General features: G+C 41.5%; 1 protein-coding gene across 1 annotated transcript in view; it reads right to left on the bottom strand.

Annotated features, from left to right (window-relative positions):
* Positions 1-6,980: 6,980 nt before the first annotated feature.
* Positions 6,981-23,581, bottom strand: part of LNP1 (leukemia NUP98 fusion partner 1) — a 64,990-nt gene continuing 48,389 nt past the window's right edge. The window contains exons 4-5 of the mRNA XM_089682875.1: positions 10,772-10,864; positions 6,981-7,293 (exon numbers count right to left, since the gene is read on the bottom strand). Of these exons, the coding sequence (XP_089539001.1) occupies positions 7,186-7,293; positions 10,772-10,864 (201 nt within the window). The 3' untranslated portion in view covers positions 6,981-7,185. The remainder of the gene's footprint in view (positions 7,294-10,771; positions 10,865-23,581) is intronic.

Raw genomic sequence — 23,581 nt, 5'->3', positions numbered from 1 at the left:
CTCTCACATCTTGGAAGACAATTGCGCGGTCTTACAACACTGTACCCAAACTAAAATGTTACCATTTTCTTCACACAACTAGAGCTTTCTTTTGGTGGTCTTTAACCACGAGCTCCTGAGGATTTACCCCCCTTAATGACCAGGCCTCTTTTTGCTACTCGGCGCTGCACTAATTCAACTGATAATTGCGCGGTCATGCAATGCTGCACCCAAACGAAATTTACGTCCTTTTTTTCACACAAATAGAGCTTTCTTTCGGTCTAATTTGATCACCTGTGCGCTTTTTATTTTTCACGCTATAAACAGAAAAAGGCCAAAAATTTTGAAGAAAAACAATATTTTTTACTTTCTGCTATAAAAAATATATAGTAAACTCAAAGTTGGTTATAAATTTTGGCCAAAATGTATTCTGCTCCATTTTTTTGGTAAAAAAAATCCCAATAAGTGTATATTGATTGCTTTGTGTGGAAGTTATAGCGTCTACAATCTATGGTATAAATACTGCAATTTACGCCATTTTTCTGCTATACAGCGCGGCACTAGTTTAACGGACAATTGCACGGTCATGCAATACGGTACATAAATGAAATTTACATCCTTTTTTTCCCCACAAATTGAGCTTTCTTTTGGTGGTATTTGATCGCCTGTGCGGTTTTTATTTTTTGCGCTATAAAAAAAAAGGCTGACAATTTTGAGGAAAAAAAACAATATTTTGGACTTTTTGCTATAAAACATGTCCAGTAAAAAAAAATGCAAAAATCAAATTTAATCATAAATTTCTGCCAAAATGCATTCTGCGACACGTCTTTGCTAAAAAAAACCCCACTACGTGTAAATTAATTGGTTTACGTGAAAGTTATAGCGTTTACAAATGGCGGGAAAGATACTGGGATTTTTAATTTTTATTTATACTAATAATGGCGCCGATCAGCGACATATAGCGGCAATCAGCGACATATGGCGGCGACCAGCGACTTATGGCGGGACTGCGGGACTGCGGCGGACATTTTGACACTGGGGGGGAACTGACTTGGGGTCACTGACATCCCCAGTGACACCAATACAGTGATCAGTGAAAAAAAAACACTGAAACTGTACTAATGTCACTGGGAGGAAGGGGTTAACATTTTTAGAATTTGCTGTGTAAGGGGAGTGTTTTACTAGGGGGCGGGGGTGTGTGCTGGACGGGGGGAGGGAGGGGGGAGCTGATCGAGGGAGAGAAACTCTTCTCTCCCTCTGCAGCTTGTCGGCGAACTGTCACAGAGCAGGCTGTGTGTAAACAATGCAGCCCTGCTCTGTGTCAGTGATTACCGCTCATCGCGGTAAAACGGCCGGTAAAAACCGGCCGTGACCCGGCGGCGGAGACCCGCTGCTGACACCCGCAGGACAGGCAGGTGCGCGCCCCCTAACTGTTTTGAAGGCAGACGTTTTAAAACTTGCTTTTGCCTACGAGCACTGCCCTGCCACCATTTATATGCGGTGGCTGGGCGGCATGTGGTTAAGCAACACCGGGATTTTTATTTTTTGCTAAATTAACAAAAAAAGACCAAAAATTTTGAAAAATAAACACATTTTTCTTTGTTTCTGTTATAAAAGTTTGCAAATAAATAATTGTTCTTCATAAATTTTGACCAAGATGTGTTCTACTACATGTCTTTGGTGAAAATAACCCAAATTAGGATGTAATATTTAGTTTGTAGGAAAGTTATAGAGTTCACAAACTATGGGATATATCTGAATATTGACCAATCCTGAAGTACTGACGGCCAATCTATGTTTTTGAGGTCCAAGAATGTCAGAACAGTCCAGATATCCCCCAAATGACCCCTTTTTGCAAAGTAGACAGTCCGACGTATTTCATAAGAGGCATGGCAAGTTTTTTAAAGTTGTAATTTTTTTGTCATAATTTTTCGGAAATTTAAAAAATTAAAAAAATAATTTTCACTATTTTTTTTTTACATACTGTCGCCAGTGCAGTACAGCATCATCATATAACTGGCACGGCGGTGATCAGGGAAACTGACTGGTGACAGTACGAAAAAAAAATATTTATTTTTTTATTTTTTTTTATTATTTTTCATTTTTTAATAAATTTTTTTCTCTTTTTTTTTAGATTTATTTTCATATTTCACTATGACCAAAGTAGTATAATGTTACCATAGTAACATTGTACTACTTTGGGGAAGTGATCAGTATTTTTTTTTTTTTTTTTACACAATTTGCTTATAGCAAAGAATTGCTTCTTCATTCTGTAGTTGTTTAACCATGAACAGTAACGCTGCATTTTATAAATCAATAGTAATTTTTCTGGTTCTTATCCTACCCCTTACACAGAATCTAGTGAAGGCATTTCCACTTTGGGTTTTTAAGGTTTCGGTCCACCCAATATTGAAATTTCAATCCAAGGTGAAGATTAATGGGCAAAATAAACTGCTGACATCTTGAATTTGTTATGAACTTCATAGGAGAGCTCCCCTTGAAATAAATCTAAGCTCTTTTTCCAGGTACAGTGTATCAGATTGGTCTCACCACTGGAGCCACTTTACAGGTGTGGGGATGTAGTATGTATGCTAAACTTAAATTTGTATTTCTGTAGCAAGCAGTGGGCTGTAGTTCTGCAGAACTGTACCTCAACAGAAGTATTTCTCTATGCATAGAGTGTATTTTCTTTGCCACATGTTGTTTGAGCTTCCTCCAGCAGGGTGTGATAGAGAGATATAATTCTGTGTTATGGATGTTTAATAGCCTGGCCAATAAGCAGGCCTGGGGAACCTGCTGAGGCATGCCAGGAGAATTTTTAGATATCTAAGCCACTTTCTGTTCTGTCTCTTCTCTTCTGCCCTGTGAGGATGTTGGCCTAAAGTGACCCACTTTCAGTCATTCCACTGCTCCCCCTTCCCTAACAATTGGATATTTTTTCTCAATACCTTTTTTTGGGAACCCTCCCTGCACTTCCTGGATCCTTGCCTAATCCAGAAAGGCATGTTCATGGTCCGCAGCTTCCTGGGATGCTCACATCATGAGTATTTAAAGACCCATGCACCACAGTGCATCATCAAGTAGATGGCTGTCTCTTCCTGGTTCTTGCAGATGACCCCAGATGATGTCAGAGGAGAAAATGGAAGCATGGGACCAGGTGTGCTGTGGTGGATCCCTACAGAACATTAGTGGATTGCTGGGTGTGAGAGTATGTTTTTTTGTGTGTATATACAGTTGTGTTCAAAATAATAGCAGTCAGACATCACTAACCTGATCAATCACTGTTTTTGGTAGAAATGATATTTCTACATGGCAAATAATTTACTGGCAGGTGTAGTAGAGTAATAGAAATCCAACAGTTGTTCAGAAGAACAGCGTACCTTGATTAAAAAGTTGATTGGAGAGGGGAAAACATATAAAAAAGTGCAGAAAATGATAGGCTGCTGAGCTAAAATGATCGCAAATGCTTTAAAATGGCAACCAAAACCTGAAAGACGTGGCAGAAAGCGAAAAACTACCATTCGAATGGATAGAAGAATAGCCAAAATGGCAAGGACTCAGCCAACAATCAGCTCCAGGAAGATCAAAGAAGGTCTAAAGTTACCTGTGAGTACTGTTACAATTAGAAGACGCCTATGTGAAGCCAAGCTATCTGCAAGAAGCCCCCGCAAAGTCCCACTGTTGAAAAAAAGACGTGCTGAAGAGGTTACAATTTGCCAAAGGGCACATTGACTGGCCTAAAGAGAAATGGCGCAACATTTTGTGGACTGATGAAAGTATGATTGTTCTTTTTGGGTCTAGTGGCCGGAGACAGTTTGTCAGATGACCCCCAAACACTGAATTCAAGCCACAGTACACTGTGAAGACAATGAAGCATGGTTGCGCAAGCATCATGATATGGGGATGTTTCTCATACTACGGTGTTGGGCCTATTTATCGCATACCAGGGATCATGGATCAGTTTGAATACATCAGAATACTTGAAGAGGTCATGCTGCCTTATGCTGAAGAGGAAATGCCCTTGAAATGGGTGTTCCAACAAGACAACGACCCCAAACACACCAGTAAACGTGCAACATCTTGGTTCCAGACCAACAAGATTGGCGTTATGGAGTGGCCAGCCCAATCCCCAGATCTTAATCCAATAGAAAACTTGTGGGGTGCCATCAAAAATGCAGTTTCTGAGGCAAAACCAAGACATAGTGAAGAACTGTGGAATGTAGTCCAATCATCCTGGGCTGGAATACCTGTTCACAGGTGCCAGAAGTTGGTTGACTCCATGCAACACAGATGTACAGCAGTTCTCAGAAACAGTGCTTATACAACGAAATATTCATTAAGTGATTCAAAGGAAAGCAAAATCTTCAAACATTTTTCAGTTTATATAGTGAATGTTTGAGTTTGTAAAGAAGAATACAAACACTGCTATTTTTTTGAAGAGTCTAATATTCACTTTTCTTCAATTTTTTTAGAGGAACAACACAAATTTGATATATTTTTCTTCATGTTTTGATTTGGATTAGAATATGTAGTGTTCCCAATGCATTTGTGTGTATGGAAATAAAAGCTATTAGAAGGATTTTGAGCTTTATTCACTTTTTTCAACACACTGCTATTATTTTGAACACAACTGTATAACCCTGTGAAAAGGGAAGGAGGGAATAGGGGAGACTTAAGTTCTTCTTTAAGACATCAGTCTCTCCTAAGCCTGTAACATGAAAGTATGTAGGGAGGTAAGAAGGCACATGGAAGTATGCAGGGGTTGAACCCCTGAAGATTTTGGGTGCTGGAAGAAAAAAAGCATATGACCTTGTGGAAAAAATGACATGGAGCTGTGCTGAGTAGTAGTTGAGTGGGAAGTTATACACAGGAACATTACTATTTTTTCCTGCCTTAGAAGACAGCCACTTAGAAGACTTACCACTTGATCCTTAAATTGGTACTAAACTCTGAAAAACAAAAAATTCCTGCTGCAAGGTAAAATCATAATGTGCTAGTATGCATTGCATGCAAGCACATTATGAAAGACTTACCTTAGAATAAAGCCCTCTAGTGACACGCTGTTACCGCTGACAGGGCTTCCATCTTCACCAGGTCTTCCTTTTCGGTTCCCGGGCTGCGACTGCTTTGGAGATTCAGCCTCAGCATACAGCTCTGAAGGAAAGGCACGGGTATGCAATTCCTTCAGAGCGCATGCACTGGTGATGTCACTGGCTGCTGCTCTGTACTAAATCAGAACAGTACAGAGCACGTTTGGGAGACATTCATTTTATCTATAGGTAAGATTTATTATATGCTTATCTGTGAGTACAAATATAAAAGGAGAGTTTACTACCATTTTAATTACCAAGGAACCCCAGCTCTGAATGTCTGGGCCAGCACAGTGTTTTATTAGGAAGAAAATCAGAAAATAAGAGACCTTTAGAGAGATCTACAGGAGATTAAAGTGGTTGTCAACCATTACCCAGTGAAGTAACTGGCCTCAGGTGATACACAGAGGTGAAACAAATCCTCCTATATACGTTGTACTTGTTTATTTGCTGCCATTTGTCCTGTACATCCTTGTACAACTCAGAAATGAAAAGGATTTTTTACAAACTCTCAAAGCAGAGGACAGAGAGCTGCAGTTACACACTGTACAAGAGCTCTGAAAGCTGATTGGGGGGAAGGGATGCTCCCGCCCCCTTCACTCAGCACACAGGAACAGAGTTGAGGTTGTCAATCATAGGCTGTGTGCTGGAGATCTCTCCCCTGCCACCTTTTTAGCTTTTGGTGTCAGGAAGTCTTGTCAAAAGTGATAACAGAGTAACTAGACATCTGAGCGAAATGACACTTAGTGAGGCAAGTAAACACTATAGAAATATGTGCTCAGATTTCATTTCTGAGGTTTACAACCTAAATAAAGTAGAACTCCAGGAATTATCATTTTTTGCAAGCTTACATTGATTCAGGTTTGTTCAGTGTAAGTACTCACATCCAGAGGGTCACTGGGGGTGTTGAAAATCACTGAAGTAGTCCTATGTACATACAGTGATAGCCACAATCTTCCAGCTGCTGCTCTAGTGGCTTCCACTCTGACACTAAACACAGGGGCTCAGCATTGCTGCCATTCAGAGGACACCTAATTCTCTGACTGGATGAGGTGGAAAGGAGGTGGATGATGCCGCAACTTCCAGTTCGGTCAAAGAACACATTTTATTCATTGAAAAAAGATGCAAGGTGTCCTCTGAATAGGCCAAACAAGGGACCCCCTGTGTTCAGTGTACAGAGGGGAAGATCCTGAAGCTGTCAGACGATCACAGCTATCGGTAGATGTAGCATAGACTACTACACTGATTTTCAACTTCCCCAGCGGCCCTTTGGATATGGATACTTACATCAAGCCAAGCTGGCCTAATGTATGTTTGCAAAAAAGATCATTCCTGGAGTTTCAATTTAAGAGCCAGCAAACATAAACTACAAATTTGTTAGAGAAAAAAAAATGTTATGGGTCCATTCACACCATATGCATTGAGTTTGGCTATTGAAGATACTTAAGATAAAAGTGATGGACCTTATATTTACACACATAGCTGGTTTTCTGTCTAAGCCAGGGGCGGACTGACCATTTGGAAACTCGGGCACTGCCCGAGGGCCCGGGGTCAGTAGGGGGCCCCATGAGATGCCCCTGGTACCTTTTTCATAGGCTTTTTTGAGTTTGGGTAAGGACACAGGGACCCATGATCCCCTATTGCCTGGGGGCCCCATGTGTTGTCAGTCCACCCCTGGTCTAAGCACAGCATAAAGTGAACCTGTCAGCAATTTTTATATTTTTGACAGTAAAGTCCTATCTAAGAGCAAGCACAAGGCTCTGGGTCATTACCTTTGTTAGCACAGCTTCTTCAGTGCACCCCTCTGAGACTGCTTTCACTTTATCACTATTACTTCTATTGTCTATGGCCAGCTCTACTCCTAACTGTGGGGTGTTGCACTCAGAACAATGACTGACAAGAACCAATGTGTATCAAATAAGTGACTTTATTTACAGTGAAACTGCTTAATAAAAACCAATATTGCTCATTCTAGGATGTTAAGTACCACAAAATATTATTATACTGTAAAAACAAAATTCTATCTTGCATAAAAAAGAGACAGATGTGCTGCATAGCTGACTGATAACAAAGAGTGCTGGCCTTGTAAGCTCTGCTCCCGAACAGATGTCTTGTTTCATGGGACTTTCATTCGAGCGGAGCACAAAAAGAAGGACCTGGATGTGATGACCTGGACGCGACACGTTGGACACGTCAGTTTCTTGCACAGCCACTTCTCTATGCACTGCAGAGCGAGACAGAAGGAATAATGTTTTTCATCACATACTGTAACTAAGGTCCTTTAAATTGTCCTGATTAGGACACATAGGGGCCCATTTATAAAGCAGTAGTACTGAGGCTATAAAAACTGCATTTATGCATTAAAACACATAAAACATTTATAAGGCACACAGTGGTTTGCTTTACAGGAGTGTTTAGCCCTTGCTTGCTTTAGGAGATTCAGTGCCAGGTTAACAAATAGGAAGAGTAGGCACCGGCCTATGGCCCCACACCATTTAAGGGCCCCATATTAATATATCAAAATAATATTGATTTGATCTTGAAAGAAAATTTACAACGATGGTTTCTAAATTGTTTACAAAAGATAGAAAAAATTAAATTGTCCTGATTAGGACACATAGGGGCCCATATCAAAATAATATTGATTTCATCTTGAAAGAAAATTGACAATGACGGTTTCTAAATTGTTTACGAAAGATAGAAAAAATTAAATTGTCCTGATTAGGACACATAGGGGCCCATTTATAAAGCAGTAGTACTGAGGCTATAAAAACTGCATTTATGCATTAAAACACATAAAACATTTATAAGGCACACAGTGGTTTACTTTACAGGAGTGTTTAGCCCTTGCTTGCTTTAGAAGATTCAGTGCCAGGTTAACAAATAGGCAGAGTAGGCACCGGCCTATGGCCCCACACCATTTAAGGGCCCCATATTAATATATCAAAATAATATTGATTTGATCTTGAAAGAAAATTTACAATGACGGTTTCTAAATTGTTTACAAAAGATAGAAAAAATTAATCTACTCAAAGAAATGAAAACTTTACATTAAAGACTCTACAGAGAAAATACTGTATTAATGTAACATGCCCAATAACAACTTAACATACATAAACCATAGACAACAGTTTGTCTCTTTAAAAAAAACTTCTTTCAGCTGTCATTTGGTGCAATGTACATATGTGTAATGTACACTAGTGATGGTCATCTCCATCTAACAGCCAATGTGCCTAATAGTTAGCTCAATGTTATCCCATTAGAGCGCCCGCACAAAAAACCTCCAAAAACCTGCCTGAACCGCCCCAGGGTTTCCACGGCCTAGGGGACTCCGCAGAGTTTAATCCAGCACTGAGCAATTCATCCATTTCAAAGAATGTTGTAAAATGTAGGACAATAGGAGGACAATACAATCACAAGTCCCATCAAAGTCATGTAACTGGTTTTCCTATCACATCCTTATGGTGAGTATATTCCATAGGATACTACAGGCTTCACACTGCTCCCAGCAATTTATAAATGACTCATAGAATGTAGGTACAGTGTGGAGTAAACAATGTGGTGTTCTGCAAAAAAATATTTTTGCTCTTTATTATAAATGGGCTATATATATATAAAAAAACATTTAATAGCAGGTACCTTTAGCTGTGGCTGCTTGACCTCCCATTTGGTGGTGGCAGCATAATTCTGGGATCAAAGTCACTTGCAGAGCCAGTGGCATTGCACCAATAATAAAATAAATTGTTTTAGTTGTCTGTAAGGGTGGCGTTCTCACCACCATTGTAAAGGACATCCTTCCCACTATCCCCTCATGAATGAGTTTAGCAAGGGTCACCCAAGATGACCTGGACTATCATATTAGGGATGTACAATTATTTACAGTGGAGGCATATTTTGTGTTATCACTTGAGTGTTTACCATAAAGCCCACCTTTGGGAAATCTGTAAATTGGGTTGACTACTCATGTATTCTAGGGGAGAGAAAAAGCACTTTTACTTACTTTTACTCCTCTGTTTCCTTCCTCTGCTCCCTCAGCAGACAGTGCACCATTATGATCAAGTGTTAGACTGTCCTGTGGCATCATCATATCCAGTGGATGCCTATGGACCCTACACTGGTTTTGATGACACTAGGACCTTAGACCACAGGAGCTCAAGGTGCAGTTTACATATACAAGATAATGGTGGGGATTTACTAAGACTGGAGAATGCAAAATCTGGTGCAGCTCTGCCTAGAAACCAATCAGCTTGTAGGTTTATTTTGTCAAAGCTTAACTGAACAAGCTGAAGATGGAAGCTGATTGCCTACCATGCACAGATGCACCAGATCCTGAGTGCTCCAGTTTTAGTAAATTCCCCTTAATGAGTCAGAGCAAAGACAGCTATGTAAAAGAATTAATGTCAAAATGATTATAGTATCCCTTTAAGTGTTCAGGCTAAACACAGCTACACAGCTACCTAGCCCTCATGCACTGCTACTTACCTGCCTCTGTAGCACAGTCTGCTCCAATAAGTCTTAGGGTCATGTTAACTCATTAAAGCAGAGCTACAATCAAAAGGGGATGTTCTGCTTTCAGGCCTTGTCCCCCACTCCCTGTTATGGATTGGCATCTTTGGGTAGTGGGGGGGGGGGAGTTGAGCTGGTACCTGATTTTGACAGGTACCCACTTCTGCTGCGATCGCTTAGGCACTTAGCAGAAGTTGTCCTCCCTACCCATAGTCTTCCGGGACACGACAAGTCCCAGAAGACTATGGTATCATTCACAAGGCACAGCGCTACTCGCACATGTGCCGTGGGCTTCCGGCTGTGAAGCCGCAAGCTGTCACAGTCATGTGCCCCCACTTATGATGCCTGTGCTGGGGAGAAAGGACGGCCTGTGAAACCAGCTGTGGTGAGCACACTGCTGGATTGTGCAACAGGTAAGTGGCTGTTTTTTAAAAGTCAGCAGCTACAGTTTTTGTAGCTGCTGACTTTTATTTTTTTACATTTTGACTCGAGCTCCACTTTAAAGAGGAATGTTTTATTGTTCCCCATATGATCCTGACATCCAGCATGCCGGCTAAATGACTAGACCTTACAGATTTGACCAAATACACACATGGCCAAAAAATATTTAAATATTAGGTCACCTGAAATATAGCCTTCTCTATGTGTATGACCAGTACCCACCTCTCCAGCTAAAGAACCTATAAGAATGTGTGCAAAAATTTTCTGACTATAGCTTCCACAATATGAAAAAAATAACTGCTTTTTTCTTTTTTTTCACTTTGATTCATTAAATTGACAACCATCTCAGGTGCTTCTTTACTTGAAAAAAAAAGGAAGAAATTAATAATCCTATTAGATCTACTATGGAAAGACCTATCGTGGAGCAACATGCACCTGTATTAAAATGCAATTTACACAAAAGCAAGAAATGTGGGCAAAAAGGTACATCCGCCCTCTTTTATCATCCCTATGTATCATCTAAGATAATAAAATGTTGTAATATCTGCTATTTATATATTATCTGCACATTGGAACCTTCCATAATAAAGATTTTAGAGGCTCAAAATGTAGGTAACTGAACTGCAAAAAGGAAAACAAAGGTGAATAGGAAAGAGGTCCTGTCATAGTATCCCTGCCTCTAAGTACTGCAGTTGTTGCTCTATTTATAGTATTTATTGTGTTTGTAAGTGTTGTATGTAAAAATATTACTGTACCTCTTTATGGAATCTGTGCATACAATGCAATTCCCAGATACTACCAGTGTGGAGGTCGTCATGACAAATGACACATGGGTCCTCATCTTCATCCTTCAAAGGAGCAAAAATCATTATCAGTATAATTACAATACACATCCAAATGCTTAACAAGGTCACAGACAAATGAAACATGAAACAGAGATGACAATGAATGGCCTAAGGTGAAGATGAGTTTGATTGGGTCCTGGACAGGAGCCAGGATTGTAAATTGCAGTTGTTGGCATTGAACGCATTAACCATTTAACACAAGACAAAATATCCATTTGAGTGGGACAAACATAAACATGCAAAGAATACAATGTTGATTGTTACACACAATACTCACAAGAAAAAGAATTAGTAGATTCCAGAAAGCTCTACAAAATGAATTAGATTGGTGATGCACCACACAATTGTGATACCAGTGTAAGTGATTTGAGTTTTATTAGTAATACACAGATAGGATTGAACATGGGGTTAGATGCAAATATTAACTGCCAAGTGAAGTAACTACACTCTTCAATCACGTTTCTTTTTATCAGAAAAGAATAATGCTCTTGCTGTGCAGTTGCCATACATAAAATTCATACAAACTTCAAACAGTAGCGGTGTAGGCCGATACTCATCTAGGGACATATCTATATTTGAAAGAACCCCCAAAGCATACCTTCTGATAAAATACCATAGACATCATGACTTTACAACCTCTGCCTGGATAAAAGCCAACCAAAATTCCTTTTTGTAGTTTTGGCTAGAGTGGGGAAGTGTTACAGTCCTGGTACCCAACCTGTGGCCCATAAAGCCCCTGCAGACAACAGTCTGTGTTTCCTTACCTAGGTGATTATATAAGTCAGTGGAAGAAAAATATTCTTTAGACAGATTTCCAGTAGTTAAATGGTTCGGTGTATTTCATTCACACTATCCTTTTCTGTGTGCTTCCCATCAGTTTTCTATTTTTCTATTTTATTTCAAAGGATCTTTTATAATGTATCTTGCTAAAGGAAATATCAAAGTGGCACTGGTAATTTTTAAAGGGGGCTGTAGGGAGCACAGATGTGGAAATATTGCTTTATAAAGGGCTATGATCTCTAGCAGTCTAATGTAACATGTCTTCAGTCTATGGCTGTCTCCTAAAACATGACACCAGTCTCTAACAACTCTTATAGCATGTTTGCAGTCTTGGTACATCTTCTATAACATGATATCCAGTTATTGTTGCGCTATTGATAAAAAATACTAATAGTGAGTCACTTATACTTTAACCATTTGCCCCCCTGAGGATTTATCCCCCTTTCTGATCTGTCCATTTCTTGCGTCAAGACACTGCGTTACTTTAACTGACAATTGCTCGGTCATGCAACGTTGCACCCAAACTAAATTTATATCCTTTTTTTCCCATGAATTGAGCTATCCCAATACATGTAAATTAATTGGTTTACATGAAAGTTATAGCGTTTACAAATGGTGGTATATATACTGAGCTTTTTTTTACTATTATTTTTACTAGTAATGGCGGCAATCAGTGACTTATAGCGGGACTGCAGGACTGTGGCGGGCATTCTGACACTGGGGGGAATTGACTTGGTGTCACTGACATCCCCAGTGACACCAATACAGTGATCAGTGCTAATAAAAAGCACTGACATTGTACTAATGACACTGGGAATGAAGGGGTTACCATGTGGGGCGATCAAAGGGTTAATTGTGTGCTGAGTGCCGTTTTACTTGATGTTCTGTGTTTGTGCTTCACTATAAGCACACTGCTTTGCATGGTTATGCTGTGCACAGCCGTGCAAAGCAGTGTGCAGGAGCTGACAGGGAGGAGAACTGTTTTGTTTACTAAAAGTTCTCACCCCCATCAGAGATTCTCACCAATCATGGGGCAACAGGCAGTAATCACCGGCTTGGACCCGGTGATTGACAGCCATGGCTGCCAATGGTGGCATGGGTAGGGCATGCACACGTCTTGCGTGTGCCCCTTATCTGGAAAAGCAAAATCACGTATATACAGGTGAAACTCAAAAAATTTGAATATCGTGCAAAAGTTAATTTATTTCAGTAATGCAACTTAAAAGGTGAAACTAATATATGAGATAGACTCATTACATGCAAAGCAAGATAGCTCAAGCAGTGATTTGTCATAATTGTGATGATTATGGCTTACAGCTCATGAAAACCCCAAATCCACAATCTCAGAATATTAGAATATTACATGCAATCAATAAAACAAGGATTGTACATAGAACAATATCGGACCTCTGAAAAGTATAAGCATGCATATGTACTCAGCACTTGGTTTGGGCCCCTCAATGCGGCGTGGCATGGAAGCTTTCAGCCTGTGGCACTGCTGAGGTGTTATGGAAGACCAAGATGCTTCAATAGTGGCCTTCAGCTTTTCTGCATTGTTTGTCTCATGTCTCTCATCATTCTCTTGGCAATGCCCCATAGATTCTCTATGGGGTTCAGGTCAGGCGAGTTTGCTGGCCAATCAAGCACAGTAATCCCATGGTCATTGAACCAGGTTTTGGTGCTTTTGGCAGTGTGGGCAGGTGCCAAGTCCTGCTGGAAAATGAAGTCAGCATCCCCATAAAGCTCGTCTGTGGAAGGAAACATGAAGTGCTCCAAAATCTCCTGGTAGACGGCTGCGTTGACCCTGGACTTAATGAAGCACAGTGGACCAACACCAGCAGATGACATGGCTCCCCAAATCAACACAGACTGTGGAAACTTCACACTGGACTTCAAGCATCTTGCAGTGTGTGCCTCTCCATTCTTCCTCCATACTCTGGGTCCTTGGTTTCCAAATGAGATGCAAAAGTTGCTCTCATCAGAAAAGAGAACTTTGGACCACTGAGCAACAGACCAGGTCTGTTTTTCTTTAGCCCAGGTAAGATGCTTCTGACGTTGTTTGTTGTTCAGGAGCGGCTTGACAAGAGGAATACGACATTTGAAGCCCATGTCCAGGATGCGCCTGTGTGTGGTGGCTCTTGATGCACTGACTCCAGCCTCAGTCCACTCCTTGTGAAAGACTCCAACACTTTTGAATGGCCTTTTCCTGACAATCCTATCCAGGCTGCGGTCATCCCTGCTGCTTGTGCACCTTTTTCTTCCACACTTTTCCCTTCCACATAACTTTCTATTAATGTGCTTTGTTACAGCACTTTGGGAACATCCAACTTCTTTTGCAATGACCTTTTGAGGCTTTCCCTCCTTATGGAGGGTGTCAATGATGGTTTTCTGCACAGGTCAGCAGTCTTTCCCATGATTGTGATTCCTACTGACCCAGACTGAGAGACCATTTAAAGGCTCTGGAACCCTTTGCAGGTGTTATGGCTTAATTAGCTAATTAGAGTGGGACACTTTGAGCCGAGAATATTGCACCTTTTCACAATATTCTAATTTTCTGAGATTGTGGATTTGGGGTTTTCATGAGCTGTAAGCCATAACCATCACAATTATGACAAATCACGGCTTGAACTATCTTGCTTTGTATGTAATGAGTCTATCTCATGTATTAGTTTCACCTTTTAAGTTGCATTACTGAAATAAATGAACTTTTGCACGATATTCAAATTTTTCGAGTTTCACCTGTATACGTGATTTTGCGTACAGCTGCCACACTGTAGCAGCATTTCTGCTATAGGCCAGAGCTAAAGCACTTAAATATGCTCCTACCAATAATATTATTATGTCAAAATGCATGAAACACCAAAGTCTTTTTGATGACAAAATCCCGATTGTGATGAACAACTGTATCCACAATGATCCTCCACGTGTGTAGTGAAATAGAGACTCTTGTGCCCACCACCACAAAAAACACACTGCTTCTTACCGAATAGTTAGACCCCAGACTACAGGTGGTCTAACAGAGCATGATACTTACGGGTTTTTTCGTTATAGTCTCACGTTTGCGGACTTAAAAAAAAAAAAAAAAAAAAAAAAAAACAGAGCATGATACTGAACCAGGGGCGGACTGACCATTTGGAAATTCGGGTACTGCCCGAGGGCCCGGGGTCAGTAGGGGGCCCCTGGTACCTTTTTCATAGGCTTTTTTGAGTTTGGGCAAGGACACAGGGGCCCCATGATCCCCTATTGCCCGGGGGCCCCATGAGTTGTCAGTCTGCTCCTGTGCTGAACATATCTTGCTTGTAACATCCTAGGTGGAATAGAGGTGTCACAGACTTCGGTATCTCTCCTCCTCTCTTCCTCTTATTATGATCCGCTGTGTGCTCGATCAAAAAGGATAATCCTCCAGATAGTGTGATAATGTACAAATGGGGCTGGGTGGAGATTGTGCTGATGTTACACATGCCTATCTGGAGCTGGCACCAGCACTTACATGCTCATTTGTCTTTGAAGTTTGTAAGTGGTTTTTTATTTATTTTAATAAATCATTTGTACATTATCACACTATCTGGAGTATTATCCTTTTTGACTGAGCACACAGCGGATCATAATAGGGGAGGAAGAGAGGAGGAGAGATACTGAAGTCTGTGACACCTCTATTCCACCTAGGATGTTACAAGCAACATATGTTCAGCATCGCGCTCTGTTAGACCACCTATAATCTGGGGTCTAACTATTCAGTAAGGAGCAATGTGTATTTTGTGGTGGTGGGCACGAGTGTCTCTATTTCACTACATAAGTGGAGGCTCATTGTGAACACAGTTGTTCATCATAATTGGGATTTTGTCATCAAAAAGGCTTTTTCATTGTTTGGTGTTTCGTGCATTTTGACTTAATAATAGTATTGGTAGGAGCACATTTAAAGTACAAGTGACTCACTATTAGAATTTTTTATCAATAGCGCAACAAAAACTGGATATCACGTATTGAGTATTTGTATTGGTATTTTTTGAGTGCAGCTCTTGTTGCACTGTTTGTTCTATGATTCACAATTTGTTTGGATTTTTTTGGCTCTCTGCGCAGTTACCGTATTTGCCGGCGTATAAGACGACTGGGCGTATAAGACAACCCCCCTACTTTTCCTGCTAAAATGTAGTGTTTGGGCTATACTCGCCGTATAAGACTACCCCTCTTCCAATGCACACCAGTGGGAGGAATAGTGCCCCATCATTGATGTCAGTGGGAGGAATAGTGCCCCATCATTGATGTCAGTGGGAGGAATAGTGCCCCATCATTGGTGTCAGTGGGAGGAATAGTGCCCCATCATTGGTATCAGTGGAAGGAATAGTGCCCCATCATTGGTATCAGTGGGAGGAATAGTGCCCCATCATTGGTATCAGTGGGAGGAATAGTGCCCCATCATTGATGTCAGTGGGAGGAATAGTGCCCCATCATTGGTATTAGTGGCAGGAATAGTGCCCCATCATTGGCATTAGTGGCAGGAATAGTGCCCTATCATTAGTATCAGTGGAGGAATAGTGCTCCATCATTGGTGTCAGTGGGAGGAATAGTGCCCCATCATTGGTATCAGTGGCAGGAATAGTGCCCCATCATTGGTATCAGTGGGAGGAATAGTGCCCCATCATTGGTATCAGTGGGGGGAATAGGTGCCCCATCATTGGTATCAGTGGCAGGAATGGTGCCCCATCATTGGTATCAGTGGCAGGAATAGTGCCCCATCATTGGTGTCAGTGGGAGGAATAGTGCCCCATCATTGATGTCAGTGGGAGGAATGGTGTCCCATCATTGGTGTCAGTGAGGGGTGGAATAGTGCCCCATCATTGGTGTCAGTGGGGGGTGGAATAGTGCCCCATCGTTGGTGTCAGTGGGGGGGGGAATAGTGCCCCATCGTTGGTGTCAGTGGGGGGGAGGAATAGTGCCCCATCGTTGGTGTCAGTGGGAGGAATAGTGCCCCATCGTTGGTATCAGTGGGAGGAATAGTGCCCCATCATTGGTATCAGTGACACCAATGATGGGGCACTATTCCTCCCACTGAGACTTGCTGACCCTGTTCTCGTATGGTGCTGCTGCAGCCAGCATATGTGGTTGCAGCAGCACCTCTACACAGAACACTTACCTGCTGCTCCGGCACTCAATTTTCGCGGGGCCGCTCGGCTCCGCCCCCTCGCCGGTGATTGGCCGCCTGTGTGCCTTTCCTGAGCTACAGTTCTGGCGGCCAATCACCGGTGAGGAGGCGGAGCCGAGCAGCCGCACGAACATCCAGTGGCCGAACTGAAGGAGACACCGCGCTTCCTGGACCGGATCGTCGTGGGACTGAATCCAGGTAAGAGACATCAGCCCCTGCAAACCCCTGTACTTAATGCCGCAGCCCCCCTAACATGTGTACCGGCGTATAAGACGACCCCCGACTTTTGAGAAGATTTTCAAGGGTCAAAAAGTCGTCTTATACGCCAGCAAATACGGTACATCATTTTCTTATCTGCTATAACATACCTATTGGGGTTGATTTACTAAAACTGAAGAGTGTTAAAGCTGGTGCAGCTCTGCATAGAAACTGTGACAGACCCCACCAGGACAGGGGCTTTTGGATGGGACCACAGGCTATCCTCTTGCCTGCTGACCATGGGCCTTGACATCTGAGTGGGCTCTATTCTGAGTCTGTGTGTTTAGGGGAGATTTGGACTTAAATCCAAAGTAAAACTACTCCAAAGGTCTCCCCAGGCACCCCAAAACACACCTCCCAAAGAATAGAGCCCACTCAGATGCCAGGTCCCATGGTCAGTAGGCAAGAGGCTAGCCTGCAGTCCCCTCCAAAAGCTCCTGTCCTAGTTGGGTCTGTCACAAAAACCAATTAACTTCAAGTTTTTTGTTTGTTTTTTTGTAGAAGATTAAAGTGTTACTAAACCCACAACAGTAAAATCAGTCTGTATATGCAGTAAAGCGTGTTTGTTATACTCACTGTGAAACCTAAGGGGTTAATTCTCTGCATTGTGTAAAAAGGCTGTTTGATCCTGACTTCTCTGATCCTCTCCTTCTTCCAATGTCCCCCTGTTATCTCCTGATAAGACATATGGTGTGGAGACACTCTGCACATGCTCAGTTTGGTGTGTATTGCTTGAGAGGTTTTTTTTTATTCTTGGGAAAGTGTATGTGATCAGCACGGGGCCAATCAGCACTGTCCAGACAGAGGTCAGGGGATCTGCATCCTCATACAGCAGAATGAAAACTCCTCCTACAAGCTTTAACATGTGCTCTACTGAACACTGATAGAAGTCACAGGACTGCTCTACCTACTGATGAGAAAAGGTATTTAGCAGTTTATATTTACTAAAATAATTGCATTTCCATGTTCTGTGTACTGTGGGACACCAGATATAGTGAATGCAGGAGCCTGGGTTTAGTAACACTTTAAGTAAAAAAGTTAGAAACTGATTGGCTACCATGCACAGCTGCACTTTCCAGTTTCAGTAAACAAAACCCATTGTCTCTGACCATCTCCTGTTGCATTTTTACAGTCTTATACCATGTCCTGTTGCATGACTCTAGTCCCCATTGCTTCTTGTCTGCAGTCTCTGATCATCTCCTGTAGCATGTCTGCAGTCTTTGACCATCTCCTTTTGCCCTGGCACATAATTCTTGGCCACATTTTGGACAAAATCAGTATTTTGCAATTGTACCATTCCCTGGGCCAATGAGAACCCTAGAGATAGTCGAACAAGTAGTATTTTTAGAAGTATTTTTTCTCAGTACAAGTTTTCTTATTGAGCATTAGATTATTGCACAGTCTGTAAAAGGGCTGGTATCTGCATAGCAGAGCCATCTATAAATGTAGACCTTGTTTGTGGAAGGAAATGTACATTTATGTGACTAGGAAATGGCAAGCAAAGGTCATATGTACTCAGACTTAATAAGCAGTGGTGTGAGAACTCTAACCAACCCTACATAGTCAATAGCCGCTGTGTGAACACCTGGGAAATGAGTAATGAGGAGCTGTATGTGGTCAGGAGACGTTATCATAGACACGTATGTTAGCTTCTCCTTCTCCAGTCACCTCTGTTTACCTACTGATCGTGGGTGCAATGCCCAGCAGGCTCCTTGAAAAAAAACTTATAAATGCACATTTTTACCTGCAAAAACACATGCATTTATTTTTTTTTTTTCAAAAGGTGAACTTAGCTTTTACGTTTATATTACAAGTGTGTTCATGAATGTCTGTCTATAGTACACCTATTGGCAAAATCCATTAAGAAACGTACTGTATGATGCACTCTTCAACACCATGACAACATTGTTTGCAGAGTTGTCATGTATTTTTAAATGGACTTCAAGTAAAAGGCAAATTAAGTTCAACTCTTACAAACTTCTTTAAGCAGTTACAGCAACAGTTTATTGTTATCCTTGGGGGAAAAAAATGTTTAAACTATTTTAATAAAAGCTTACAATTGTAAGCATACTTGGGAGAAACATAGATCTATACTCAGAGGAAAAAGTAAAAAAAAAACCATATATATATATATATAACAAAACAATGGGACAGATTCAATGGACCATTTAGTCTTTTTTCCTGCCATCGCTCTTCTAATTTTCTCTGTTATATAGTATATTGCAATTGTAACTACCATTTTTTGATGGACATCTTGGTTTGCAAGAAGTGGCAAAAATAACAGATCTACTGGTGGCATCAACAGCTAACAACAAAAACTGTACATCATGTCATGTATGTCATTTGTTTATTTTGTCTTAGTTACACTAATATCTGGATTTCTTATTTAAGACCTGACTTTGGTTTTTGAAGTGAAGTTTTTGCATGCCCATACAAGACAATGTCAGGATTAAATTTTTATTCAAGATTTAAATGAATCATGATAATTTATTGTTGTTGTATTGGCAGTCCTTTACACTGCATACAGTATAACATACTGGCGAGGATATGCTGATCTCTAAGGGATTTATGGGTATGGATTACAGAGTCTTATATCATGTTAAGATGATGTTGTCCTAGCATTTGTTCACATAAAATAAATAAACTCTTCATTGGATGTCCACAGAAACTGTAAAATCCTACAACTGTGTCATTACATCTTCTCCTAAGATATAGGATTATTAAACAAAAAGGGATAAGGATTTCACTTCTCTTTTCTTTTTAAATCTTTGGGGTCAAGTTACCTTATAAGGCTTCATGTACACGAGCCGCCCTGACCGCGGGCCGCGTGAAAATGCAAATCTTGGCAAAAATGCAGCAGTTGTCGCGTTTTGCCTCAATTTTTCTATGTTTTGACGGATGCTTGTCAAAACTTTCCTATCTTGAATGCGATTCTTCCGCGTTCAGGAGAGGGAGGTTTAGGCTCCATGTACACTGCAGCTGATAAACTCACATTTAGGAGGTGTTCAGTTTTGTTTTTCAGCAGTCCCTGAACTCTCCCTAATATTTTCCTATGTGTGTACATTATGTCGTTTACAGGCAGTTGAGTTTACAGTAGTTTTTTTAAACGCACCAAACTTGCGCTCAGGAGTAGATTTTATCAGCGTTTCAAATGCCAAACGCTTGTAAATGTGGGTAAACGTGGCTAAACGCGGCTAACCGCGTTTATAAGCATTTGCGGTTGGAAATTTTTTTTAACTCTTCCATTTCCAGATGCTGTCCAGAGCCTTTTTTCATCATGAAAAATGCATGCAAAGCGCTTTCCCGGTACTCAAATAGACCTGGTCCACCATACTTTTGAGGTTTCGCATGAAACAAAATATGTTAGACACTGCTGCAATAATTTCTGCACAGAAATGAGCTGGAACACATCCAAACACCACAGGAAAAAAAAAAAGACAGCTAATCTCAACAAATACTGCTCTCTCTGGTTCTGCTCTCTCTCTTTCTCTCAAAATGTCTGAAATAGTTAATTTTTTACTGTTTTTCAGTGCATTCTGGGCATTTTGGAAGGTCTCCTGAGGTTATCTTTAAAAAATGCTTCTAAATGCAAACACTCACAAACGCGCATAAACACGTAATGCAAACGTGGCTAAACAGACATTTTTTAACCTACGTTTTCCAGCAGTCAGTTTCCATGGTTCAGAAGTGTCCCATGTACATGGAGCCTTAACCTCACCTAAATACGGCAGCTCCTAAACTCTGCTAAAAGCCTATGTGTACATAGACACATAGGCTTTTATGGAGTTAAGATTAGGAGCTCTCTTGTGTACATGAAGCCTTAGATTGGCCAAGGTCTATTGAGTTTTGGGGTATTAAAGCACCTGAAGATACCTACTTTTTTTATGGTGCCTCAGTACTAGGTAAGCTGGTCACTAAGACATAAGCAACAGGTCCACTTTAATGCACCCTCCCCATCTGCACATACTTACCTTTCTTTCACCATGCCAACACTCTGTTCAGCAGCTTATAACAGGAGAAACCACTCGTAGTAAGCTACAAGTCACTCAAGTTGAAGTATACACAATGCAATGGATTCTCCACAACTCCAACCCTAGGGGTTGGTATGAGTCATAATGCTCTAAGCTTTATTAAAAAAGCATTATGATGTGCTGTGTTGGGGCCACCTATTCATTTAGAATGTACTGATAATACAACTTAAAGTTGAAGTTTGGGGTCTTTTGGGAGCAATACACATGCTCTGCAGTAAGGCAGCTGATTCACAATGGGCTTCCCATGCATGGCTGCTCCACACTAGCTCTGAGAGCTGACCATTCATGTAATCACTAATCAGATAGCTTTCAGAGGCACCTCCACTAGGATTTCCCCCTCCCCTCTTGGCAGCTCCAGCACTGACTGGAGTGACAGACAGGGTAGGGGTGGGTTACTGCTGTCTCAGCCGCATGCTGAAAGGTAGAGCCTGCTTTTAATCAGACAGCCAGGGTGTATGCCGACAGCTGTTGGGCAGTAGCCTACTATCAGCTGATTTTAGGTTTAGCAGTCTGTCAAATAGAAGCTGATATAACAATTGGCTTTTGTCAAAGGGGCATGCTGGAAAACCAGCATCTTATTAGCGCTTGCAGCCAATTGCTGTGAGCGCTGATCAATGTATTCTGGTGGGGAGAGACTTACTGTCAGAATACAAACGCACAGCAGGGAAGATCTCCACACACTGGAGAGCATCAGGGGTTGCAATCCCACCCCAAGCAGGAACTGGCCGACTTTCAGTCAGTGTTTACAGAAGTCTGTCCAACAGAAGAAAGTCTAACAAACAACTTTTGTCAAAGGGACATGCTGGAAAACCATTCTGGTGGGAAGAGACCCACTGTCAGAATACAATAGCACTGTGAGGGAGATCACTGCACACTGGAGAGCATCACATTCTGTTCTGCTACTGAACAGGAGGGGCGGCGGGGCAGCATATACCCTATCCACTCCATTTTTCTCCTGCAGATGCTGAAAGGTTGTATGTCCTCTTCTCCCTCCCACCAGGATTCAGCAGCCTCAGGAGGAACATGGAGTGGACTAGATCCTGTATTTGCTGCCCCTTCTGTCCAGGTTACACTTGTTTATTCTGCCTGGGCCCCCTGTGCTGCCCTGCCCCCCCCCCCTTCCTGCAGTGCTGCCAGCTTCCCATCTCTCCTCTCCTGCCAGCTGCTGCAGGGGATGTTTCAGGATGGGAGCAGGGAAGGGGCCAGTAAATATAGCATTTTCTGGCCATTCCTTTCCTGAATGAACATAGGGAGTGATTAGTACCAATCAGTCACTGTGTCCATTCATAACTGAAGCATAGGAAACTGTTTATTATGCTTTGGTTTGTAAATGAATGGGAAGCTCTGTACAGAGCTATTCCTGTTCATTCATTCTGTGTCTTCAATCTCCTTTCTCTGTCTCATAAGTGAGACATCAGGAGTCTGTTTAGACCAATGATATTTCACCAAAGCCCCCCAACAGTGCTGTTAAAAAAAATTGTAAAAAAAAATACAATTGTGAAAAAAAAAATACAATTGTAAAAAATAATAAAAAAAAAATACTGACACCATCCACTGTTCTACTGCTCCCATCCTCTGCTCTACAGACAAAGTACACTGCCTTGCTGACACCGTCCACCGCTCTTTTGACTGACACCGACCACTGTCCTACTGACTTCCACTGTCCAATGCCCTACTGACACCAACCTCTGTCCTACTAACAAGTTCACTGCTTTACTGACACTGTCCACTGCTCTACTGGCATTGTCCATTGAACTACTGACACCGTCCACTGCTCTACTGTCACTGTCAACACACTGTCCACTGCCCTATTGGCACTGTCCACTGCCCTTTTGACACTGGCTACACACTGTCCACTGCCTCACTGATACTGTCCTCTGCTCTACTGACTGACATTGTCCACTTTTAAGGTAGGCTAATATTATATTTTTACAGTGACATTTGTTTATTATATTTTTCTAAATATTCTTTAGTTTTTAGTTAGGCCTGGCTAGTTAATCTCTTTAAAAAGGCACCTATCTTTAGTGACCTTTGATCTATTTCATATTGTTCAGATAAAAATGAATAACAATGAATAAAAATAAATGTGTATCCATACAATTTTGTAGTTAGTGTGTGTAGATGCCTACAGCCTGGCTTGCGATCAAAGATTCACGAGTGCCCCAACAGGAAGTCGATTGCTTGAAATGGGGGAAAAGGAGGAGCCAGAAGCCCTGGAGGGGGACCCCAGAAGTGGAGAATCGGGGCTGCTCTGTGTAAAACCATTGCACAAAGCAGGTAAGTATAACATGTGTACTATTTTAATGAAAAAAAAAGGTAATGCTTTGCAATCACTTTACAGTGGTTTTAAAATCTAAACTTCTTTTACCCTAATACATTCCCTGCATTAATGTAAAAAAGTCCCTCTAGTTCTTGTGCCTCACCTCCTCTCTAACCATTTGCCTGACCCCCCCCCCCCCCCCCCCCACCAATCTAGCGCTGTCTTGTCTGGAGCAGCACTGCTCAGTC

Source organism: Staurois parvus, unplaced genomic scaffold (genome assembly GCF_062004578.1).
Source record: "Staurois parvus isolate SC_StPar_1 unplaced genomic scaffold, SC_StPar_1.0 ptg000299l, whole genome shotgun sequence".
Lineage (NCBI taxonomy): Eukaryota > Metazoa > Chordata > Amphibia > Anura > Ranidae > Staurois > Staurois parvus.
The sequence above is the reverse complement of the archived record's forward strand: the minus strand, read 5'-3'. Positions and strand labels throughout refer to the sequence as shown.